Here is a 24,215-nt window from a genome sequence, read left to right as displayed (position 1 = left end):
CTTAAACCTTCTGATCATCGCTCCATGTAGAGCTTTCTTGTAACCATCTCCTCTAAGAGCTACTAAGGAAGAAGTTAAACAAGAAAAACGAGACAGACTGGAGAAGAAGTCTCTTGGGAAGTCATTTCTCAACTATTTATAGCCCTACCCACACAACCCTCAATCGTGAAACATCCACCCATTCACAATCATGTTCTCCCCCATTAAGGAACCAATTGGTTATCTCTCAATCGAACCAGAATTGGTTTTCAACCATATCACATTTTGTTTCTAATTTTTCCTGGTTTTTCAATAAAGACTGCCAACTTACAATCTCTTTCAGTCTAAACCCTAAATGAGTCTCAAATTACTGGGTTTGAAAGAATCCGAGTGTGACAGTGTAAGCCTCTACTTATATCAAAACACGTGAGTTACATACATATGATTAGTAACTAACTCATGATTTAGGTGAATCACACCATGAACATCACAAGTGAACTAATTCAAAAATAGATTCAGAATTAATTCATCTTGGGTCCAGTCAAATGTATCATTCTTCCAAAAAAAATATCTACATCTCTACCCATGGAGTCAACTGCTCTAATAGTCAAGACTAGTCATCTCCTCAATTGGAATTGTAGACGACATAATAATCCTTCTAAGTCATTAAATCAAATGCCGATTTTGATTCTTTTATGGGATTATGGACTCATTTAGATTATCTATTGAAGTAAGTTGTCTTTCTCGCAATGTAAATTTTCTTACAGTACCACTTATCATCAATTTGAACTTAGCCAATCAATGAGCTAATATTTACTTGTCACAATTTTGCTATGTATGCAAAACATGAAAGACAGAAACACAAAAGACATAATAGTGAAATGTGAAATTAACTTTATTCATTCATAATTCAAATACATAGAAAATAGTTACATGTTTACTACAATATGAACATATTTCCCAACAATAACTAGATTAATTATTTTTTAATTAGTAAAACCTTAAATCGGTAGCTAATTATGAACACTAAAATGAGTTAGTCTTCTATTTGTGTATTTGAGTGATTTTTTATTGCTTATTCTATTTTCATATTTTGCATGTTATTTCCCAACTTATCTTGATCTTTCCTTGTTCTTACTATGATTTTGTCTGAGTATTGTTTAGACTTGTAATGTAGAAGTTAATTTTTGTTTAATCAGGCCTCTCTTGGGTATGATCTTTGGAATACTCTATGTTTTATTATAAAAACTATATTACAACCTGACTCGCATACTTGCGGACATCACCTCATTCCATATCTTTTGTTGCAGTACTTACACTTTTGACCTTTACACGTCGAGAAGCGGTCAACTCGTTGGTGAAAGAATCGTGTCTAAGGCCTCAAGTTTGCTTGGCTAAAATTCTAAGCACTTGACATATCTATCAAGTAATAAAGTGATAAGTATATATTGTTCCCACAAGGACGAACTTCTAAGTTGTTAAGTACCAAAATTCAATTGTATCTAATTTGGATCAATAAAATAAATTCTATTTACTATTAAAATTAAACTAAGCAAATTATGGAGATATTATTAAACTATAACAAAGAAACTTTTGAAGTTTCTTAATCAATTGTAAATACTTGGAACTCTAACTTCACCTAATCTAGTTAATCAATTATCTCTCATTCAATTGTTCATCCTATGTAATTACTAACCCAAGATTCAATGGCATTAATTAAATCCTTCCAATATTTAGCTAAGTTAATCCCCTTCCCCACCAGTTGTATTCTTATGCTAGGCAAGTAGAGTGAAGTTGCAAAAAACAAACTATTAGGTTGATTAGAGCATCAGATATATTCCTATCCTAGCGTAAATTAATTCGTTCATCGACACTATTAAAGTTAATCCTAATTTATGCAGTATAGATCCTAATCTTAATATTCTCTTTTAAGACAAATCAAGATGATCAAATTAATACAACTTGGTAGCCAAACAAGCAGATTAAATAAGCGCAAAATTGAATAAGTAATTAACAAGCATCAAAACAATTGAAGAGAATAAATTAATTAAGAAATAGGATCCATCATTGTTTCAAGAAAATAAAGTTTTGTTCGTATTGAGTTGAGAAAACAACAAAAAAAAAAAGATATTCAAAGCAAACTTGCATAAATGAAAAGTAATATATATAGAGAGAGAAAAAACAATTAAAGGATTAATGCCAAGCTATATGGACCTCTTTTTCTTATTTTCTTTGCAAGCTTGAAGTTCCTCTTGGTGTGTTAGAGTTTTCTTTTGCCTCCAAGTTGATTTCCTTCCCTCTTTTTTTTCACTCAATTTTTGTCACCCTTATTTTTAGGGTTTCTATTTGTCCTGCTCCACCATGCGCAAGAGTTGTGGTGGAGTGAATTGCTTACTACCAAATTAAATTCGACGGAGTTAAAGGCTTCTCTTCACCACTTTTTGCTCTATGTTTCAAGTCTTCCATTCTTCATCTAAGACTTACAATGGGAAAAGGAAAATAACAAATAAGTTCAAAATAACTTTAAAAATGATAAAAATTAAACAAGATTCAAATAATATATAGTTAATCCGAAAAACTATAAATTGCAATAGAAACTAATCTAAATACTAAAATTACCTTTTAAAATATTATGAAAATTATATTAAAATAACTCTAAATATGATAGTTATCAAAATCTAATGTGCAATTTACAATCAAATGACTTCTTAGAGGAATCGCCTATCAATGCTTTTATTTATGATTGTAATAAATCCCCTAAGACTTTAGTTTCTATTTTCTAGGTTGAGGCTAAGAGAACCCTATTTTAAGAACTTTGTGTAAACTCTATATTTAATCAAATGTAGCATTTAGTATGATGGAAAGTGATAATTTTCTTGAGAATTTAATCAGTTGGAAAGTTACTCCAACATTTGATAAGTCAAAAAAAATTACTTTCTTTGAAATCTAACTTATCTTTGGGAATTACTTTCCCATAAACATGGCAATGTGATTCCCATAATAAAAAGTGAGAAAGTTATTTTCCCATATAGGTTGGAAAGTTAAAAAGTTATCAAAGACAAAATTAACCCTATTTTATTTTGATTTAGGGTATTGATTTATTAAACGTAAAAAAAAATCCTATTATCTCTTTTCTGCTATCAACTCTCTTGTCATTTCAATTGATTCTTTAAAAGTAAGGCTTTTTTTTCAATTTTATTTTTGACATGCATATTTAATCATCTAAATACTATATTGTTTACATATGATATTTATTTTCTCTTGTTTTTATCTCTTTCCCTTTCTATATTTTGATTGAAATTTCAATTTCATTCTTAAACAAGTTTTATATATGCAGGATTTTATATATGCATTGTTATATTTACCAAACACATGCAAGATGAATTTAAAATAATTTTGATTTCAATTAAAATTATAAATTGTAATATTATTAAATATTTAGTCTAAAGATTTATTAATGATAAAGTTTATTGTAAAATGTTGAATACATAAATATTATTTTAATTTAATAGGAGTAAATTTGTAAATTATCAATATATTTTAAAAAATATTTAGTGAATCAAATGTGATAATGCAATTTTTAGGATAAGCATGGAATGCTACCTAAGGTTTTTTTTTCTTTTGCATGAAAGAACTTTGGACATGTGTCAAATAATGACACCTCTTGGATCTTCCTTTTATAATATATAATATAAGTATATATTTGAATAACAAATGCAATTTAAATAACAACGAAAACAAATTTGAATATTTTTGTCTAAATTTACTCCAAATTAACAAAAAATATCAAATTAAAAATATATAATTTTTTATAAATTACAATCCATTTTATATTTTTTATTTTTTATGTACGTTTTATTATTTATGTTTGAGGCTTGTGATTGTTCTCTCAATAACATCATTTTTAAGATTCAAACTTATATACTCTTATTGGAAATATAATATATCTTACCATTGTATGATATATATATTAATTAAAATCTTCCAATAAAATTTTAACTTCTTATTTTGACCCCAACAATTTTATAATATAAAATCAATTTAACATTCAAAAATATAATTTATTTTAAGAAAATAGATATATTTACATTAGTGCAAGCTTAATTTTGCAGACTTTCATTCTTTTTATAGGAGAAAAACCCGAATCAAGTTGCTCATGCTTTAGCTTATCCTCTATGAAACTATTTGGATGAAATAATATCCTCAGGCTATTCATCAAGTTGCAATGGTGGATGCTATTCATATTGCTAAATTTGATAATGTTTTTCCTAAAAATAAATAATATTTAAATTTATTAATATAATTGTATTTATTATTTTTATAAATTTTCAAATTGATATTATACTTTTATCATATTACTTCAAAATATTACTTTATATATATATATATATATATATATATATATATAACTGTTAGAAATTTTAGACATAAAACAAACAATCAAATTCTTTGACATACAATTTGACTCGCATGATGTAAGTTAACGGAATATAAAATATGATATTTAAATTATTAAAATATGAATCACACATCATGAAAGGGTAAAATTGTCATTTGAAAGAAAATAGGAGCAGAGATATTGGATATGTGGGCTATATTTCATCATTAGAAATGATACAGTCGATAACATTGAAGAATCAGCTGTCGGTTTGTGATTATGGCATTTTCGTCATTTCACTCACAAGGTCATTCATAAATCAATGTTATTGAAATATTAGATTTTATCTCGTATAGCTAAAAGAAAATATTAATATTATATTTTTTAAAATATTACTTAAGCTAAATAAGGGAAATATGTTGCTTTTGTTTTAAATTGGCCTTTTTGGTCGGTTTTTTATTTAAATTAGAAAAATAAAACATTCTAAGAGTGTATGTAAAAGCATGTCTAGTAAAAGCGTGTCCAGTTGGACGTGCTTTCTTCTAACAATCATTTCTCCAATAATTTTTTGAATGTTGGCAATGATAAAATTTTTTAAGGCTCCAACGATAATTTTTTTTCCTATAAATACTAGACAATTTTTCATCCTTTTCACTCAAACTCAACTCTTTCAATTTTCTCTAACCTCCCAACTCTCTTAATTTTCTCAAGTTTTGTTATAAATTTTCCGATACACTTGTTTAAAAATATGATAGTTTTATTTAATTATTTCATATATTATTCGTTTCGATTAAGTTTTCACGAATGGCAAGCTCTCTGATTCGTTTCGATGACAACCACATTTTCGCCGCTCAAGTAATAATGGTAAGACGAAATTTTAAATTCTATTATTTTCAATTAACTTAAATTTGAAGTATTTATTTTTTAAATTAATTTATTTTGTCGATATAAATAGGCGGATGATTGTGTTTTGGAGGGGTTCATACATAACTTGTCAAAGAGCCCAGATATTGAAATTCGTGGTTACTTGCAAGACGCGAGATTCTTGCATGTGTCTCGAATGCTCAGAGGCTGCAACCTCGATCCTACACTCATCAGCACATTGGTGGAAAGATGTAGGCTCGAGAAACACACTTTCCATCTCCATACAATGAGTGTACAATCACACTTGAGGACGTTTCTATGTGTGGCGGTTACCGTTTCTACGTTCCCAAGTGAGCGACCCTTATATGTTCCTATTGGTGACAAGATAAAAATCATTTTATAATAATATGTAGTTAATTTAGTAAATGGTATTTTTTTATTATATGTTTGAATTAACATGTCGTTTAAATAGGTGGAATCGTCGACCAAGTTATGTGGGACTATCGGAGCAATAGAGGTTAGCATGGGCCGAGCTGGGTTCGGGCCAAGCTCAACTAAAAATTTAGGCCCGTTTGTTAGGCCCGAGCTTGGCCCGGCCCCAAAATGGCCTAAAATTTTGCCCAAGCCCGACCCGGATAAAAATGCTAAAACTAAGCAAGACCTAGCCCTACCATATTAATTTTTATATAATTTTAGAAAATATATAATACATCAAAAATACTAAAAATATAAAAATAAATATTTCTCAACAAATTGAAAATAAATTTAAAAAATATATATACTTAAATAACACTAAGATAGATGCAACTTAACAAGAAAATGTCTCTAAAATAATAACAAAATTAACAAATATCTTCAAAATAATAACAAAATTAACAATAAAATAAGTTTTATACAATACGCAAACAATAACATCAAAATAGTAGCAACATAATAGTAAATAGTAGTAAAATAGGGAGAAAACAACAAGAAAATAATATTAAAAAAATATTTTTTTTGTCCTTTAGTGGATTTGGGCCGGGCTGGCTCGGGCCAAAAATGCCTTACCCGAGGCCCGGCCTATTTTTTAAATGGGACTTATTTTTTTGTCCAAGCCCATTTTTCGGGCCTATGATCAGGTCTACGGAGCAACTTGAAGATATCTAGCTGTTGTTAGATCAACACTCGAAAGCTGAGGTTAGTTACTGATTTTTTTCAAACCTATAATAATTAAGCAATTATTTGTAATTTAAAATTTCGTACAAAACAAAATTTACAATTATGCATTGCAATTTGAATAGATGCCATACGCAGATCCGAATATCATAAAATGCATCGCGCCCAAATTTTTAGCTATTCAAAATATGTGGGACACGAAAGGGCCATTGGTAGTGTACGCGAGGGTAGAGATGCATGAGTTGGACTAAGTGATACGGCAGTTCGGATGGAGGCAACAAATTCACTATACATGTTGGATCTACAGGAGAAGATCGACAAGAATTGGTGAGATTACCAGAAGGAGTATACAGGCATTTGGATTGTAGGATGGAATTCTTACCCATCTACGAACCCTTTTTCTCATCAGACACGCCGACTTGTTTGGAGTACATGCCTTGGTTCAAAGTCGTTGACTAGTCATATTTGCTACCGATGGCTGCGAGGAGTAGGAAACTACATTAGAAGATAAAGGTGTGCATGGGCCGGGCCAGGCCCAACTAAAAATTTAGGCCCGTTTTCTAGGCCCGGGCCTGGTCCGGCCAGAAAAATTAGCCTAAAATTTTGCCCAAGCTCGACCCGAATAAATTTGTTAAAACCCGGGCCTTACCCGGCCCACCCATATTAATTTTTATATTATTTTAATATAATTTTAAAATATATATAAACCATAAAAATACTAAAAACATCAAATAAATATTTCTCAACAAATTGAAAATAAATTTTAAAAATATGTATACTTAAATAACACTAAAATAGATGCAACTTAACAAGCAAATGTTTCTAAAATAATAACAAAATTAACAAATGTCTTTAAAATAATAAAAAAATTAACAATAAAATAAGTTTTATACAATATCCAAACAATAACAACAAAATAGTAGCAACATAATAGTAAAATAGTAGCAAAATAGGGAGAAAACAATAAGAAAATAATATTAAAAAAATTTTGTCATGTAGTGAATTCGGGCCAGGCCCAGGCCAAAAATGCCTTACCCGAGGCCCGACCCATTTTTTAAACGGGCCTTATTTTTTTGCCCAAGCCCATTTTTTGGGCCTATATTTTTGCCCAAACCCTCTAACATTTTAGGCGGGCCTTCGGGCCGGGTCGAGTGGCCCAACCCATGCACACCTCTGGCCATGATGAGTGCCAAACAGCGTAGGTCCGAAAAAGCTACCATGATGGGTTCACCCCCGACTTCAATCCAACAAGATCCACCGATGTCCACGCCACATTTCGGTCAGTTCACTCTACTTATTCCTACTCATTTCACTAACCCCGTGTTTTTTTCACAGACACCACACTATACACTATAGTAGCATCCTATATATACATCTCCGTCCCCATTATTCTATGCCCCCATGCCGACGTAACCATTGACGCTGATGGCAACACTGATCCTAGTATCGATGCCCGAGTTAATGTCGACGTATCCAAGCTTTGTAATATCATACAATTATTCACAATAGTATCATAAACACCCACTGTGTCATTGTTTTACTGAGGTCGGTCATCGACACAACCACCTTCTCGTGGAATGGAGGACACATAATGGGAGGTTAGGATGGCACCATAGTCAAGCACGAAGGAAGGAGATGGAGAAGGAGACGAAGACAAAGTCGAGGGTGGGGATGAGATGAAGTCGAGAGTGGAGATGAATATGACTATGAGGGTGAAAGTGAAGAAGAAGAAGATAAGGATGATGATCAAGATCAAGACCCTAAGTCGACACCACGCAGAGATCTTACACGTACTCGTCAGACACCATCCTGCGGTACACATTCAACCCGACGACGCCGATGATGTATTTTTTATTTACTTATTGCGATGTAAATATGAATGACATCAATAAAAAATGATCAATTTTTTTTGTATATTTCTATTACCACTCATACTTGTCTTTGTTAAATTCTAATGTAAATTATAAGTAAATTTTTATATATAATATTTGATATGAACTATGTAACTTTGGATAGGTACCTTTATTAAACTAATGATTAATAAAGGTATAGGGACTAACTCGTAAAAATGGTAAAAGTTCAATCCTCCAAGAAACTGTAGTTCATACTTGAAGTGGTGCTTAAAGTAGCAACTCTTACACTACGTAAATGTTGGTAGACAACGGCAAATATAATCGAAATTCAAGTTAAAAAGAAATAATAGATTTTGTACACAAAAAAAGGAAGTATTGTAATCAATTTTATATCGCTAAAAAAAATGAATGCTAGTGATGTTGAGGCCCTAATGTACCCCTCAATACGAAACATATTGCCTTCGTATACCCTGGGTTTCTACAGTACCCACATTAACCTTTGTTGATTGTTCTTCTCCTAAACATCCATATTGGTGGGTATCCAACTGCAATTCGGGCGACCTTTCAGGAGGCAAAGCAAGTTTATTTTCTGGGCCAACTCGAACAACGCGTTGGATACTAGCGGCCACATACTCTTATCTAGGACGAGTGAGAATTCAAGTATTCATACATTGTGCATGCGTTCCAATCTATACACATCTTTAATATAATGTGTGTACTCAATTCGTACATTCACACATGCGACAATTATATGTGCTCATGAGAATCGAAGTATCAGGAATTTCCCACAATTGTAAGTCCATTATGGTAAGTTGACACAATATGATGCCCCTGACATGTCATGTTCAAGCCTAGCATACCCTGTGACCTAAAATTACAGGTTTCGATGTGAGTGACACACAACATACATAATGTTCGCTTTTGTTGTATTTCGTCGAATTTCTCTAAACGAGATTTTGTGACGTGATAGTTCACATAGTTTTTGAAGATGTACCGCTTCAGTACAGCGAGAAAAGAAAAGCATCTTTGTCGAGGTATTCCACGCTAACTTCATATACTCGAACATCTAATGATAAGCTTGCATGGTCAAGTGTTCTGTGCGGTAGCTGCCAAAACTCTAAAACACCCTTGGCGGAGAGGTCGATGCTGGTCATGTAGGGTGGAGGTTTGTATGCCCTAAATCGGATTTGGATTCGACACATTGTCCAAACCGTCATCGACAGAACCGCAAGGTTCTAACTCAGTTGGAACGTGCTCTTGTTTAGAAAAAAATGCTACTTCCGTACCAGATTATCTGATTGGATCGAGATTTGACTTTAATCTATTAAATGCAACTGCTACCCATTCTTCCTCGGCTGCATCTTCTTTCTCATCTATGCCTTCATTGTCATTTTCAACCAAAGGGTTCGATATACCCTCGTCGGACCTAGTCGTAGAGAGTAAGTCATCGGTTCTTCTATACCCCATCTACCTAGTAAAATTTGCATTAGATTGTGAATTGGTGTAGGTTGATGGCTCCTTGGTATAAGTGCTTCTACCCAAGGTATCGATCCACTGAAGTTGAAATCAAACGCACTGATCGAATGTCATGCCTAAATGTCGAGGTTCAGGTTATGCACATACCCTGACTGATAGCAACTATTAAAGTTTAAATCGGTGTCAAAAATCGAAGAATGTTTACCTATTGATGTTTCGGGGACATCATAATAGGAGCTTTGTAACAAACTAGTGAACCCATCGCACAATCGAGTAATAAGATTTTCTACTTCAGCTTCAATTCCAACATTAGCTGCAACGGTGGCTGAAAATGGACCAGCTCCATCAACTTTGATAAACTTGACAAATAACTCCATTACAACATTTCTGCTTAAGCAGTGAGATGATATGACCGCCTCCAGACTGAGCTTACCTTTCACATCAAATAGCTCATACTTAAATAGGTCAGTCGATGCCAGATATTTACATTGCAAGCTTGAAATTCTTCCCCGACTCGAACTTCTGACTTTTCTCCTGATTCAAGTCCATAGTTCACGCAAATTAAATGGTACGGTTGAAAGTCAATTCCACAGATAAGGCTCTTGCAAATACGATCCTGACTTCCGTATTACAGATTCGACCGTCATAGTAAATGACAGATTTTACTCATCGACTCATTTCAATTTAAAACGAATTGGATATTTAGAATAAAAAATTGTTTAGACAGTTATCCAAAGAAATGTAGACAATTCTCGTAACTCAACTATTTAATGTTTGATATGAATTTGCTGTGTGCCTAAGTTTTAAATATTTCAGTACTTTAATAGCAAAATAAAACAAGGAAAGAGGGAATGCGTGCTTTAAAATCCATTTATGAATACGCACTTTTGTCGAATAATGATAATGAAATACTCTTCGATGCTCGAAAACGCATTTCACAAATAAAATAACTTAATCAGACGTATACTTCAGAGGGTATTTAATGCTTCAAAACGTGCTTCAGAGTTTACTTGGGATTCCTAGGGTCATGTACTTTTTTTGCAGACTTTATGAAAATGTTAGTGAAAACTCGTCTAGCTGGGCGAGCTTTTTGCCATGCTCGCCCAGCTAGATGAGTTTTCACTAACATTTTCATAAAGTCTGCAAAAAAAGTACCTTAACCCCGATAATTTTTTGGTAGATTTGAAACACATTTTGATGATATTCAATGAAAACGCTAGTCTTGTGACAGGATTTCAACCACGAAGATTTTTTCCTTTGCAATCTCTCTCTTCCCCTACGCTTATAAAAGGCGGCTCCCCCTCTATACTCCATCATCCTTAAAACATCATCTCTTCTGGCCTCCATCCATCTAGTTTACAATAAAATTTTTGGTTTGAGGTATTCTAGAGTCGTCGGTAATGCGATATCACTTTGAGATGCACACATTTCATATATCCTTACGAGATGGGACCATTACCTCTAAAACCTATCCTATGAAAGATGGGTTTCAGGGTTATTTTGCCTTGTACGATTACTGGTGGAAGTCTATATAGAGGTCTCAATTGATGGCCGCTATGTGGTCTTAGATTAGAGTATAATAGGGGGAGCCAATTGACAGTCATTATGCGGACACGAGCTCAAACTTTTCTGATACTTGGAAATGTTGCCTTATAAATACCACACAGAAGTTTGATGGCATAATCATAGGGAAAAATTGTGGGGCTTCTCACTATAATTGACATACTTTTTTCTCTATTTCCATATAACTGGTATATTTAACATTCCTTCTTATCTGAAGGCCAGCACTGCTGTGAACATAGGAGGACTTTTAGGTGGACAGCGATTGTTGTAGTGCAGTAAAGGTGATGCTCCTTTTCGGGTGACAATGATTTTCGTTATTAAACAACTCATTAATAACTACAACTATCGTCGTGCCAACCCAAGTTTGACCTCTACTGTGCTGGAACATTCGCTTTATGCTTGAGAGCTCTCTTCTGTCCACTTCGATGTTAGCTTTCGAATAAAAATGAAAGGTTAAAGATACTGACTGTCTGGAAATAGAGAAAAAAATTACGTTGATTATACCGAAAAACCCTCCGTTTTCCCTATGGTTATGCCCTCAATCTTATGTATGATATATATAAGGTATCATGTATCCAAAAATCTTGAACTCGTGACTGCATAACGACCGTCAACTAGCCCCTAGTTATACTCGAACCCGTGTCAGAATCACCGACCGTTGACTGAGACCTCCACTTAGACTTCGACCCGTGATCTTATCAAGCACTATCACCCTGAAACCTGACTTCCATAGGATTAATTTATGATGTAATGGTTTTATCCCGGCATGACATATGAAACGTATGTGTTTTGAGATGCGTTATAGCATCCCCGACCCCTCAATTCTATATATAAACTTTCGTGGTTTTACCCCTAAAACCCCTAACCTTAACCTTATCAAAATTAAAAAAAGGCGAGGAGAGAGAGAGAGAGTGAAAACGATGTGCTTTCACACACTCTCCCTAAAAATAGCCTACTTCCTTAATTTTTTTTTAAAAAAAAGGACCTAAAAGACCAATTAAAAAAATAACAGATTTGCCTTATTTAGCCAATTACTTAACAATTAATTATTACATTCATAAATAAGTTTTCTTTAAGCTCAATTCAATATTTAAACACATCATTTTTAGTTGTTTTATTTTAAGCATTTCATATAAAAATAATAAAAGAGTCGAAATAATCGTTATATTAATACTCAATACTTTATAAAATTATAATTTTAAGTAATTTTTCTAAGCGAGTTGGTGCGAATTAACTTATGACATCAATTAAGTCAAATACATCATACAAATATAAATGATAATATATATTGTTTTTATTTTTAAAGTACTATAATTATAATTATTTGATATATTTATAATAGGTATTATATAAAATTTGATAATTTATTTTATTCAAATTATGTTTGTCCTTTTTCATTATGATTTATTTATATTTATTATATAATTATTAATTAAGTTGGTGTCACAAATTTATTGTTGACCAACTTAAATAAGAAACTATATAAAATTATTTTTCCAAAAAGTAATAAATATTGCTATAACAATATTTTTATTTTTCATATTTTTATATAAAATCTATAAAAACCGGACATGAAGGTTTTTTAGAACAATAGATTTAAAAATATGACACCAGATTTTTTAACACCTCAATTTTACCGTTTGAATAAAATTTTTTTATTGTTTTCAAAAGAATTATAAACATAAAATCTACTTAATTTTTTACACTCATACCATAAAATTGTGTCATAATCTACTTTTAATAAATTTACTTATATTATGTTTAAAATAATTAAATATTCAAGCATTATTTTTAAAATAAATGGAAAATACTATTGCCATAAAGTTTTTTTTCATATTTTTCTTGAATTTAATTTACTTTTCTTTGTATTGATTTGATGCATTTAAGATTGCGGACCCTGTTTTTAAATACAGAATCATGATTTACAAAGAAATAAAATTAGTATTTTCATTATGAACCATATAACCATCTTAGTTGTCAACAATTTCTTAATTTAATGAGAAGAATTTTATGTTATTTGATTCTAAATAATTTCATTTCCTTCTCTTAATTCTTTTATAAAAAAACTCACCTTTTAACTATTTAAAATTTAATGTCTACATGAATAAATAAAAATAAAGTATATAATAATACCCCAAAAGTCAGTTTCAGTAATTAACTTTTACTTTTCAGAAAAACAAATTCAAAAAGGAAAAAAAAGACATACAAGAGTAAAATTAAATGCATTATACTTAATATTTCTAAGAATAGGCTAAATAGGGAGAAAATGATAGATCTTAACTAGGTTCAAATGTTTTAAACACAATACAAAAATTTGATGTAAGCTAGTGTACTATATATATATATATATATATATATAATGTATTTAAGTTTAAAAATTCATAATAATTTTATTAAATCTATTTTTGTGCTAAAATACAAAATATGATATTTATATACATTAAAAACAATTAATTATAATATCTTTTTGTATATTATAAATGATGCTTGATAACCCTTTTAGAAAAAAATTAATGGCAAACACAAAGCATCAAATGACATTATGGCTTTATGACAATACCGTATATACTACTCCAAAAAGCACTTTATAGTGAATAAATAAGGTTTTAAAAAGTAATGGCTGAATACCAGTATTTTGAGTTTCATTTTGTATAATATTTGTAATTTCTCATTATTTATGAGTTTTATTTTAATTTAAGTTGGAATATATTTAAAAATTAATTGGACTATACTTTGGTTAATATATTCGGATATCAATCTTATTATATTTATAATAAATAATTAAAACTTCATAAAAAAACCTTAAAAATATAGCAGTGAGGGTGGGCCTAGGACTCCTCAACGGCCACGATTGAGACCGCTAAACGAACAACATATTTTGTCTAAATTCTTCCTTTTTATTAGAGTAGTATGTGTATTGTTTTTGTTTGGACGTTATTTTGGGATTTCGGACCATTTTTCAATTTATCTATATTAAAATATTACATACATTATATTATTACACAATATTGACATTGGACATTCGCAACGGGATAATGAGAATTAGCAAGTTGAGATTCGGTATGTATCACGAACAACGAACATGACTATTAGTACTATAAACAAGATGGTAAGGTGTTGCTAAACGTAGTTTTATTTTTTTCATTATCACATTTGGTGGTGCAATATGTAATGTTGAGGGATAAGTGCTGAATAATCAGTCTGTTATTATCAGTTGAGTGTTATAATTTAACTTTCTTTTGTAACTAAAAAAAAGAGAGAAGAGATTGTATAAAATTGTGATTCCACGTCATCCTTATTTCTTTTTAATAGGAATTAGATTTTTTCTCTTGATTTTCAATTTTTTCTCCTAAAAAAATTCAAATCCAACTGAAAAATACTAAAATCAGGAGCAAAAATCTGATTTGTTATTCTCCTATTGGAAATAGATAGAGATAACATGAAATCACAGCTTTATACAATCCTTACTCTTAAAAAATAAATTGTCAAGAATGAAATTTTTCAGATATATCAATATTTGCTACTTTATAAAGAAATTGAGATTTTAATTATTTTTCAATTGAATTAATATATTGTTAACTTATATATAAATTTAGCCAAAATTTAAATATAATATAGATGTTTATAATTTATTTTTAAAATTTTAGTAAAATATATAATATATAAATACAAATTTAAATATTATAAATTATAAATTAAATTAATAACATAATTTTATTTTTAAAAATTAAATATGCTAGTAGTAGTTGGTAAACTGCTACAAATACAGGCAGCTACTAATGAATACCAAGATGGAGGCGATACTCTACTGATAATCGAATTATTCAATTTCTAATTTTGAATAATTTAATTAATTTATCATAGTCTCTCAAATGTTATTTTGATTGGATTGAATTAAATTTAAATTTAAATTTAAATAAATTATATTAATTCTAATTTATATACATCCAACACACATTTTATGGCAATAAAATTTTACTTTTAACCCATATTCAGTTTATGGTAATTTAATTGGATTAATTTAATTTTAAAATAATCAATATTTGAAAAAAATTGAAACAATCATGTGGCATAAGTGTAAGCATACACATGCAACGAAACAAGTGCGTCACTTTAATACATCCCATCATCCATAATTCATGATAGATGGATGGATGGATGGATATGATGCCATCCATCATCATCATCATCATTCCATGGAAACAAAGGAAGGGAGTGAAGGGGGAAAAATAAAAGAAAATTCAATCTAATGGAATGAAATTTTGACGTCCGCAAAGGACAATACAAACACACTCTTTCTCTCTCTAGATACAGCGAAGAAGAACAGGGCACGTACTGAGACAAGAAAAAAGAAAAAGCAGAAGAATTGATTTAAGAGGAGAGCAAAAAGAAGGTTTTTTTTTTGTTTGGTTTAAATTTTTTTTGGTGAAGTGTAAACATATTAATTGCTTCAGTTTATTGAAGCAAAAAAGAAAAAAAGAAAAAAAAGAGAAGAAGAATTGAAGAGAAAGAGAGTTTAAAAGACATTTTGGTATTTTTAGTTTTGGGTATGTTTTGATTGAAATCAAAGCTTTGGAGATTTGGGAAACTTTCTTTACTTTTTTATTTTCTTTCCCCTTCTTCTTTGTTTATCTTTTGACAGTAACTGTGGGAATTTTTCAACGCTGGTAAGTCTTCTTAAAGTCTCTTTAGCTTTGACCCTTTTGCTATTTTTTTTTTGGGGTTTAAGTCTGGATCATTGATTTCTGCTGTTAGTGGCTGGATCGAGTTTAGTTGCTTTTTTTAATGTATTTGGTTAAACATTCGTTTTTCTTCTAATAAAGTTGCAATTTTTTGGGGGGTTTGGAGGTTAAAAATTTCAGCTTGGTCAGTTGATTTTACTGTCTTTCTCTAATTTTAAGGAAAATTTTGTTTGAGTTTTAAATTTCTACAGTTTTGAGATTTAGGTTTTTCTTTAAGATTCGATTGGAGTTTGATTTTACGGTTATCTGATTTCAGTTTTACATTTTTTTGTTGACAGTCTTAGTTACTTTTTGTGCTGAATGTTAGTAAAATTATTTTTCGGATGATTTATGTTCCAGTGGATCTGAAAATTCTTATGTCTTCTTTTCTTTTATTAGGAATTCGAGGGAAAGCCATTCTAGTGTTGCTTGACTGTAAATGTTAGAATGCTCAGAATCAGAGTTTCTTCTTGGGATTCGGTTTTCTTTGGTAATGGCCGCTTGTATGGTGGAACAGAAAGCTATATGCTCAGGCACCGAACTGATCCCTTGTTATTTTTCCACAATGAGGACTGGAAAGTTAAAAGCAGCCAAGTTGGGCTGATTTCTTGAACTCTGCGGCTGATTTTTTTGTGTTTTGTTCTATTAACTGTAGTTTATTTAGTTGAATTCATGTTGTTTTAGATAGTTGTTACAGTTTTGTGAGTGAGTGAGTTTTAGGCAGTTATTCTTGAAACATGGTGCCATTAGGGCCTTCTACTCCAATAGGTGGTGCGCAGTCTGTTCCGTCATCTCTTTTGCGAACAAATTCAGGGATGCTAGGATCACAAGGCGGTGGTCTTCCTTCTCAATCTGGGTTTCCTTCATTAGTGTCTCCTCGTACTCAGTTTAATAATATGAATATGCTCGGGAATGTGCCTAATGTTTCTTCCCTTCTAAATCAGTCATTTGGGAATGGGGGTCCAAACCCTCAGCTTTCTGGTCCTGGGAGTGGCCAGCGTGGAGGAATCGATTCAGGGGCTGAATCCGATCCACTTTCAAATGTGGGTACTGGGATGGGGTTTAATGCCCCATCGTCATTTGTGCCATCGAACATGGCAAACCCTGGGTCGTCTGGTCAAGTTCAAGGTCAGCAGTATTCTAACCTTTCTGGTAACCATATTTTACCAGATCAACAACAGCCCCAACAACCGGAGTCACAGCAGTTCCAACATGGTCAACAAGGGATGCAACAGGTCTCTGCCCCTCACAACACCCAACAAGGACAGCTGCAGCAGCAGCAACAGTTTCAATCTATTAGAGGAGGGATGGCTGGTGTTGGGGCTGTCAAATTGGAGCCACAACTGACTAATGATCAGCACAGCCAGCCACAGCAGTTGCAATCGCTGAGAAATCTTGCTCCTGTGAAATTGGAACCACAACAAATCCCGCCTTCAAGAACTTTGGCACAGGTAAAAATGGAACCTCAACATTCAGATCAGTCGTTTTTGCATCAGCAGCAACAACAGCAGCAGCAACAGCAGCAGCAGTTGCTCCAAATGTCACGACAGCCCCCACAAACTGCTGCCGCCCAAATCAGTCTTTTGCATCAACAAAGACTCTTGCAGCTACAACAGCAACACCACCACCAACAACTTTTGAAAGCAATGCCTCAACAAAGGCCTCAATTACCACAGCAGTTTCAACAGCAGAATTTGCCTTTGAGATCACCTGTGAAATCAGCATATGAGCCTGGGATGTGTGCTCGGCGACTGACACATTACATGTATCAGCAACAACATAGACCTGAAGTAAGATCTCCATGGTCTGAAGATCTATTTCCACATGTATGCAGTGGCTTTCTGGATGTAACATTTCTGTTTTTTCATGTAGGACAACAATATTGAATTCTGGAGAAAGTTTGTTGCTGAGTACTTTGCGCCAAATGCCAAAAAGAAGTGGTGCGTTTCTATGTATGGAAATGGCCGCCAAACAACTGGTGTTTTCCCTCAGGTCTGCTGATAAAAACTTGCCTATACTTCTCACTCTGAACCTTATTCAATTGGCATCTTATGTAATTGAATGAAGACAGTTACCTTTAGAACTTTACATCTTTGTTTGTTTGCTCACCTGATGGTAAATACTTATACATTGAGTTTCTCCTTGGGTTTTGGGTATATGTTAATGGCAAAAGGATAATTGAACTGCTGTATAAATGTTACAGGATGTATGGCACTGTGAAATATGCAATAGGAAGCCAGGACGTGGTTTTGGTATGCCCTTTTCTTTTATGTCTCTTTTTGTTCCTGTTCCTCTTTTCTTTTTTCGGGATACAGTCAATCAACTAGTTTTCCATCTTATATTATTTGATTAACATGTATTAGTGCTTCTTATTGGGGTGTCAATATCCCATTACAGCGTAAAGTGGTATACATTAAGTTTGTTGTGGCTTTTATTTATCCCTTTCTACTGTATATCTAATCTCTCCCTGTTGTGCTTTCAGAGGCGACTGTTGAGGTTCTCCCTAGGCTTTTCAAAATTAAATATGAAAGTGGTACTTTGGAAGAACTTCTTTATGTTGATATGCCCCGTGAGTATCAGAATTCATCAGGACAAATTGTCCTGGACTATGCAAAAGCAATACAAGAAAGTGTTTTTGAGCAGCTTCGTGTTGTTCGTGATGGTCAGCTTAGGATAGTTTTCTCCCCAGATCTGAAGGTTACAAATTGAAGTAGTGGCTTTCTATTGACTCTTAAAGTTTTGGGATCTCATTAACTAAATTTAGGCTCTTTCATTCTTTTTAGATTTGTTCTTGGGAATTTTGTGCTCGGCGTCACGAGGAACTCATCCCTAGAAGATTATTGATACCTCAGGTTGTGATTCTCTATTGCTTGAGAATGTCCGATATATGCTTTTGATCTGTGTGCATAGTATGTTTGAACCGTATGAAACCTGTGTTGACTTGTAATTTTTCTTTTTATGTTGCTTTTATGAGATTATCATATCAAGAAGTTGGGATGTCTTTTTATTTTATGATTGGTTCTTCCTTTTGCGCATTCTTGCAATCTAGAAAATGTCATATCAATGATGATGATGAATTCTCACCATAAATCAAGAGCAAATTGTCATATTTATTCTTTGGATTCTAAGAGTATGACTGCTGCTTCTCTGGTTTTTAGTTGTATTTGATGGTTGTAAGTTGGGTTGTACAGGTTAGTCAACTTGGGGCTGCAGCTCAAAAGTATCAAGCTGCAACACAAAATGCATCAACAAATTTATCTGCTCCAGATTTGCAGAATAACTGTAACTTGTATGTCTTTTTTTAATATTGTACTTTTTTCTAATCGAATCAATGGACCAATAGTTCATTTACTTAAAATCATGGTCTGTTTCATATTCTTGAGATTTATTCTTTTTCCTCTTTACAGTTATGATAGATGCTTCATTATGATAGATTTTGATTAGGATCTCAGTCACACACACATACACGCTCACTTGGGTTGGGCACATCAAATTAACTTGCAGTATACCATTTACTTATTTTTGATTTATTAAATAATAATATTGCACTCATGGAATTCTAATTAGCTATGGATGAACTTTAGGTTTGTAGCATCGGCTCGGCAATTGGCTAAAGCCTTGGAAGTGCCATTGGTAAATGATTTGGGTTATACAAAGAGATATGTGAGGTGTCTTCAGGTAATTTCCTGCATCTGCTCTACCTATTTTCCAAAATTCTCGTTTGTTTCTAGGGAAAATTTGTATCCTTTTAACACTTACTAGCTTGTAAGTTTCCACTACAAATTACTCTGTTCTACGATCTTCTCAAGTTTGTTTGGATCCAATGTTGTACGTACTTGCATCATCGGAATGCTGTAGCAGTTGCTTCTTTTGAAGTCTAAGAGAAAATAAACAATATTATTGAAATGTAGTTAAAATGTTTTATTATCATGTTATGACAACGGGAAAAGCTAAAATGTGAAGATGAGTTCTACAGTTGTATCTTCTTTTCAAAATTTTTTGCATTGACTTGTATTCAAACTACTCATGTTTCCTTATTTTATTGGGGTTTTAACAGATATCTGAAGTGGTTAATAGTATGAAAGACTTGATTGATTACAGTAGAGAAACAAGGACTGGACCCATGGGTAAGTTTTGACAAGATTTCCATTGCTAAATCTATTTTAATTTTGTCATTGCTTTTTTCTAGAAGATACTTTATAATGCTTGAAAGTACCAGTCAAGGCTTCCTGTAGTAACTAGTCTCAATGGGAGTTCTATAAGCTGGTTGACAGTCTTGGATCTGGTAGCCCTTTTTGTAGCTTGGAACCGTATGAAAATGTTCTGATTTTTTGAGTTTTGATGAAGGGCTGTGTTTTTTAACTGGTTATTAACAGCCAAATGTATTCATTTAACTCATTTCACCAGTTGCATTTTGGAATTACTGTGAGAAATAATAACTTTACAAGTGTAGCTTCAGATTCATTTGTTATTTATCTCATTTATTTAGTTTTTCCTCAGAGAGTTTGGCCAAGTTCCCTCGAAGAACGAGCACTTCATCTGGTTTTCATGCACAATCTCAACAGCCTGAGGAACAGCATCAGCAACAGCAGCAGACACCACAACAGCAAATGATGACCCAGAGCTCTAATGGTGATCAAAGTTCTGCCCAGGCTTCTGGGATGCAGCTTGCTGCTAACAATGGTGTGGCTAATGTAAATAACTCGCTTAATGTAGCATCTGCATCAACATCTGCTGGCACCATTGCTGGGCCTCTACACCAGAATTCCATGAACTCCAGACAGCAGAATTCTATGAATAGTGCAAGCAGTCCCTATGGTGGAAACTCTGTGCAGATCCCGTCCCCTGGTTCGTCTAGCACAATACCCCAAACACAAGCAAATCCTTCTCCATTTCAATCGCCAACACCTTCCTCATCTAATAATCCTCCTCAAGCTCCGCATGGTGCCTTAGCAGCTTCAAGTCACATGAGTTCTGCAAATTCTCCAGCAATGAACATGCCTATACAGCAGCCAGCTCTTTCCAGTGAGGCGGATCCCAATGAATCCCAAAGCTCTGTTCAGAAAATCATTCATGAAATAATGTCTAGCCAACTTAATAACACTGGCGGCATGGTTGGTGCTGGCACTCTAGGCAATGATGTGAAGAGCATAAATGGAATGCTGCCACCGAGTAACAACACAGTTCTCAACGGTGGCAACACTTTGGTCGGTAATGGAACCATCAGCAATAATTCAGTTATTGGTGGTGTGGGGTTTGGTTCAACGAGTGGTGGACTAGGGCAGTCTGCTATGGTGAATGGAATCAGAGCCACAATGGGAAATAACCCTGTCATGAATGGAAGGATGGGAATGGCACAGATGGCTCGGGATCAGCTAATGAATCACCAACAACAGGATATGGGGAACCAGCTACTGAATGGACTTGGAGCACTTAATGGTTTTAATAATTATCAATTTGATTGGAAACCTTCCCCATGAAAGAAAGTGCAAAAAGCTGATGGTTCTTTGATTACAGCTGTGCTGTTGTGTGCAGCATGGGAATCGGCTGACTTGCCTGTGGCCCTGCCAGATTCGTGGTACAAACACTATAATGATAGATCAAGGTCTTCCCCTCCCACTGTGTACTAATTTCAGGAAAAAAGTGAAAAACAACATATAGCATAGTGTTTTTATCAATGAAATGTTAAAAGCAACTTTGAAGTTGCTCCAATTTCCTATTATTTTCTGTTCCCTAATTAATGATCACTTAAATCAAATCCTGCAGCTTTGAATTTAAAAGAGCATTGGGGATGACAAAGTGAAAGGATCATTTTTGTTGCAGAACACTAATTAAATAATATTTACAAAATATTTAAAAGAGGAAAATTCATAGATATGTCATTGTGAATGAATGATACATAAAGAACTGGCATGGTATGGCATGAACGTGAAACTTTGATATCGTTTCATGTTCAGCCATCAACATATTTGTCAATAGTAGCAGCCAAGGTAGATTTTGGCACTGCACCAATGATACTCTCTTTCTTCTCTCCATTTTTGAAGAACAGCACGGTTGGGATGCTCCTGATACCGAATTTTGTGGCAATATTTGGGCTGTCATCAGTGTTGAGCTTGTAACAAACAATCTTCCCAGCATATTCTTTGGCTAATTCAGCTATAACTGGTTCAATCACCCGACAGGGTCCGCACCATGGTGCCCAAAAATCCACTAAAACTGGTGTCTTACTGCCAACCACAAGCTCTTCCCAGTCTGCTTCTGTCACCACTTCAACTGCAGATTGCAGATTGCAGATTATGAATCTGTTTCTAACAATCACTAGTTTCTTCAAATTTTAAACAGGGTTTTCTTTTCTGGGACATTATTAACAATCCACCATTGAAACTCTGGAGCTTTCTCAACATAAACTTAAGGAAAATGCATATAGCATTAAGGGTAATAATAAGACTCAAAAGGAGAAAGTAAAATGGAAACAGATGCATACCTTGAGCAACAGCCTCACTGGCTTTGCATATAAGCCTGGATTTTTGGCATCTACCAGCAGTGAATGATAAATTGGGTTTATTCAATTTCAACCCTTTAAATGTCTGGAAATGGATCTTGTCAACAGAAGAAACATGATGATGATGGTAGCTTTGAAGCACACTAGCTCTGGTGTTGCAAACTGAGGTCAACTGGAAACAATTTTTTAGAGCCATCCTTGATAGTCTGGTTGGAAGGGATGATAAGTGGCAATAAAATAATGGCCTTTCAAGACTGGATTTTTTGTTTTTATTCTTCTTCGTTCTTGGATCTTATTCTGTCCTTTAGCTTTCCGTAAACTAAAAATATGAGGTGCTGGAAAGAGTATTACAAATTTCTTTTGGATAACATTTGATAATTTTAGTGTGTATTTTTATTTTGAGCAGAGGAGAATCATAGATTTTGCCTTTTCTTTTGTGTTTAACATAACTTGTATACTTTCCTAAACAAATTATTAATCAAATCCTTATACTTTTTAACATAATTATTTATATATATATCTTTTAGAATTTAGTTTTTTTAGATATAGCTACTAACACTTTTAAAATTTTCTATAATTTTTTTAAGAAAAACCTCATTTAATAATCAAGTGACAAAAATAACATGTAAAGACCTAAATTTAATAGGTAACTTTAATGATAGTAACAATTTTAAAAATTCACTCAATATTTTAATTAAAATAACATAGATAGATTAACTAATTACATTATAAAAATTGAGATATCAAATCCTGTCAAAATAATAATAATATAATAATATAAAGATCAAAATTAAAATTTAACTCTTATTATATAATCTTAAAATAAATAAAAAAAGTGTTTATTTGGATATGTATGAATAAGGAAGCCTTAGAGTACTCTTGTCCCTGTAAAAGAATAGCAGTCTTAACTTGACTTTGAATAAATGTATGGATCAACTCTTTAAAAATATAATATAAAAATTTAAAAAATCTAAGTGAATTAAGTATCAACTTGCAAATCAACCCATTTAAATGCAAAATTTAAATAATACATTATTAAAGATAATTTCCCGCAAGTATACAAGAAAATATATTATTTAGAAATGAAAAACAAAAAATTAACAAATCATTTTTGCTTTTAATTTTTTTCTTAAGCATTTCGAAAACAAATAATGAATTGATTTGTAAGTAGGCATATACCAAAACCTTTAAATGCATATTTTAAGAATAAAATAATTAATAAAAATAAATTTTATCTGGATTAAATATAAATGTTAAACCAAAGTTATTTCAATTAAAATATTGAGGTGAAATTTTCTTTTTTTAAAAGTACACATTTTAATTTATCATGTAGAGATAAATTTGTGTGCGTTAAAATGTGTTTTAAGAAAAAATTATATCAACGTTTTAACCGAATTAATTGAGGATAATAATTATTTGAATTAACTAATGTCATTGTAAAAATAAAAATCGAATTATGTTAAATTAAAATATAAATATTAAATATCAAATATAATCATAATGAAACTAGTAAAAGACCAAAATTGAAAATTTATCATTATCTTTTAATCACCTCCAAAAGGAGGAGGATATAGTAAATGTGTCATGTAGAAAGGCTATACATCTGTTATACATCTGTCATGTGGGAAGGCTCTTATGACCTTACTTTTATTATTACTAGTATGGTTGTTATTATTTTCTAGGTTGGGTTTATTATTATTTTATTAAATTATAGAGTAAAAATT

General features: G+C 32.4%; 2 protein-coding genes across 3 annotated transcripts; one reads left to right on the top strand and one right to left on the bottom strand.

Moving 5' to 3' along the window:
* The first annotated feature begins 15,339 nt into the window (after positions 1–15,339).
* LOC108475953 (transcriptional corepressor SEUSS) lies at positions 15,340–21,711 on the top strand. Of its 2 annotated transcripts, none has more exons than XM_017777960.2 (10): positions 15,340–15,935; positions 16,389–17,779; positions 17,862–17,981; positions 18,193–18,241; positions 18,472–18,686; positions 18,773–18,841; positions 19,181–19,278; positions 19,574–19,667; positions 20,047–20,116; positions 20,490–21,711. In XM_017777960.2, the coding sequence occupies exons 2-10, from the start codon at positions 16,727–16,729 to the stop codon at positions 21,467–21,469; spliced, it is 2,748 nt and encodes a 915-aa protein (XP_017633449.1). In that variant the 5' UTR covers positions 15,340–15,935; positions 16,389–16,726; the 3' UTR covers positions 21,470–21,711. The 2 variants fall into 2 exon arrangements, with proteins under 2 accessions (XP_017633449.1, XP_017633450.1); XM_017777961.2 differs by having other exon boundaries at positions 15,348–15,661.
* A 130-nt stretch (positions 21,712–21,841) lies between these two features.
* On the bottom strand, positions 21,842–22,979 carry LOC108475954 (thioredoxin M-type, chloroplastic-like). Its single transcript, XM_017777963.2, has 2 exons — positions 22,474–22,979; positions 21,842–22,262 (listed from the first exon to the last, which is right to left on the bottom strand). The coding sequence occupies exons 1-2, from the start codon at positions 22,685–22,687 to the stop codon at positions 21,943–21,945; spliced, it is 534 nt and encodes a 177-aa protein (XP_017633452.1). The 5' UTR covers positions 22,688–22,979; the 3' UTR covers positions 21,842–21,942.
* Positions 22,980–24,215: the final 1,236 nt, after the last annotated feature.

The sequence above is a fragment of the Gossypium arboreum genome, chromosome 3, assembly GCF_025698485.1.
Source record: "Gossypium arboreum isolate Shixiya-1 chromosome 3, ASM2569848v2, whole genome shotgun sequence".
In the NCBI taxonomy this organism is placed as follows: Eukaryota; Viridiplantae; Streptophyta; class Magnoliopsida; order Malvales; family Malvaceae; genus Gossypium; species Gossypium arboreum.
Note: the sequence above shows the minus strand (reverse complement) of the source record. Positions and strands in the feature narration are given on the sequence as shown.

What these genes read in the sequence shown, in the direction of transcription:
- LOC108475953 (XM_017777960.2), top strand. Translation starts at nt 16,727, where the DNA reads ATGGTGCCATTAGGGCCTTCTACTCCAATAGGTGGTGCGCAGTCTGTT. An exon ending in TTTTCTCCCCAGATCTGAAG is followed by an intron (nt 18,687 to 18,772) that starts GTTACAAATTGA and finishes CATTCTTTTTAG; the next exon opens with ATTTGTTCTTGGGAATTTTG. An exon ending in GAAGATTATTGATACCTCAG is followed by an intron (nt 18,842 to 19,180) that starts GTTGTGATTCTC and finishes TGGGTTGTACAG; the next exon opens with GTTAGTCAACTTGGGGCTGC.
- LOC108475954 (XM_017777963.2), bottom strand. Translation starts at nt 22,687, where the DNA reads ATGGCTCTAAAAAATTGTTTCCAGTTGACCTCAGTTTGCAACACCAGA. An exon ending in CAGTGAGGCTGTTGCTCAAG is followed by an intron (nt 22,263 to 22,473) that starts GTATGCATCTGT and finishes TGCAATCTGCAG; the next exon opens with TTGAAGTGGTGACAGAAGCA.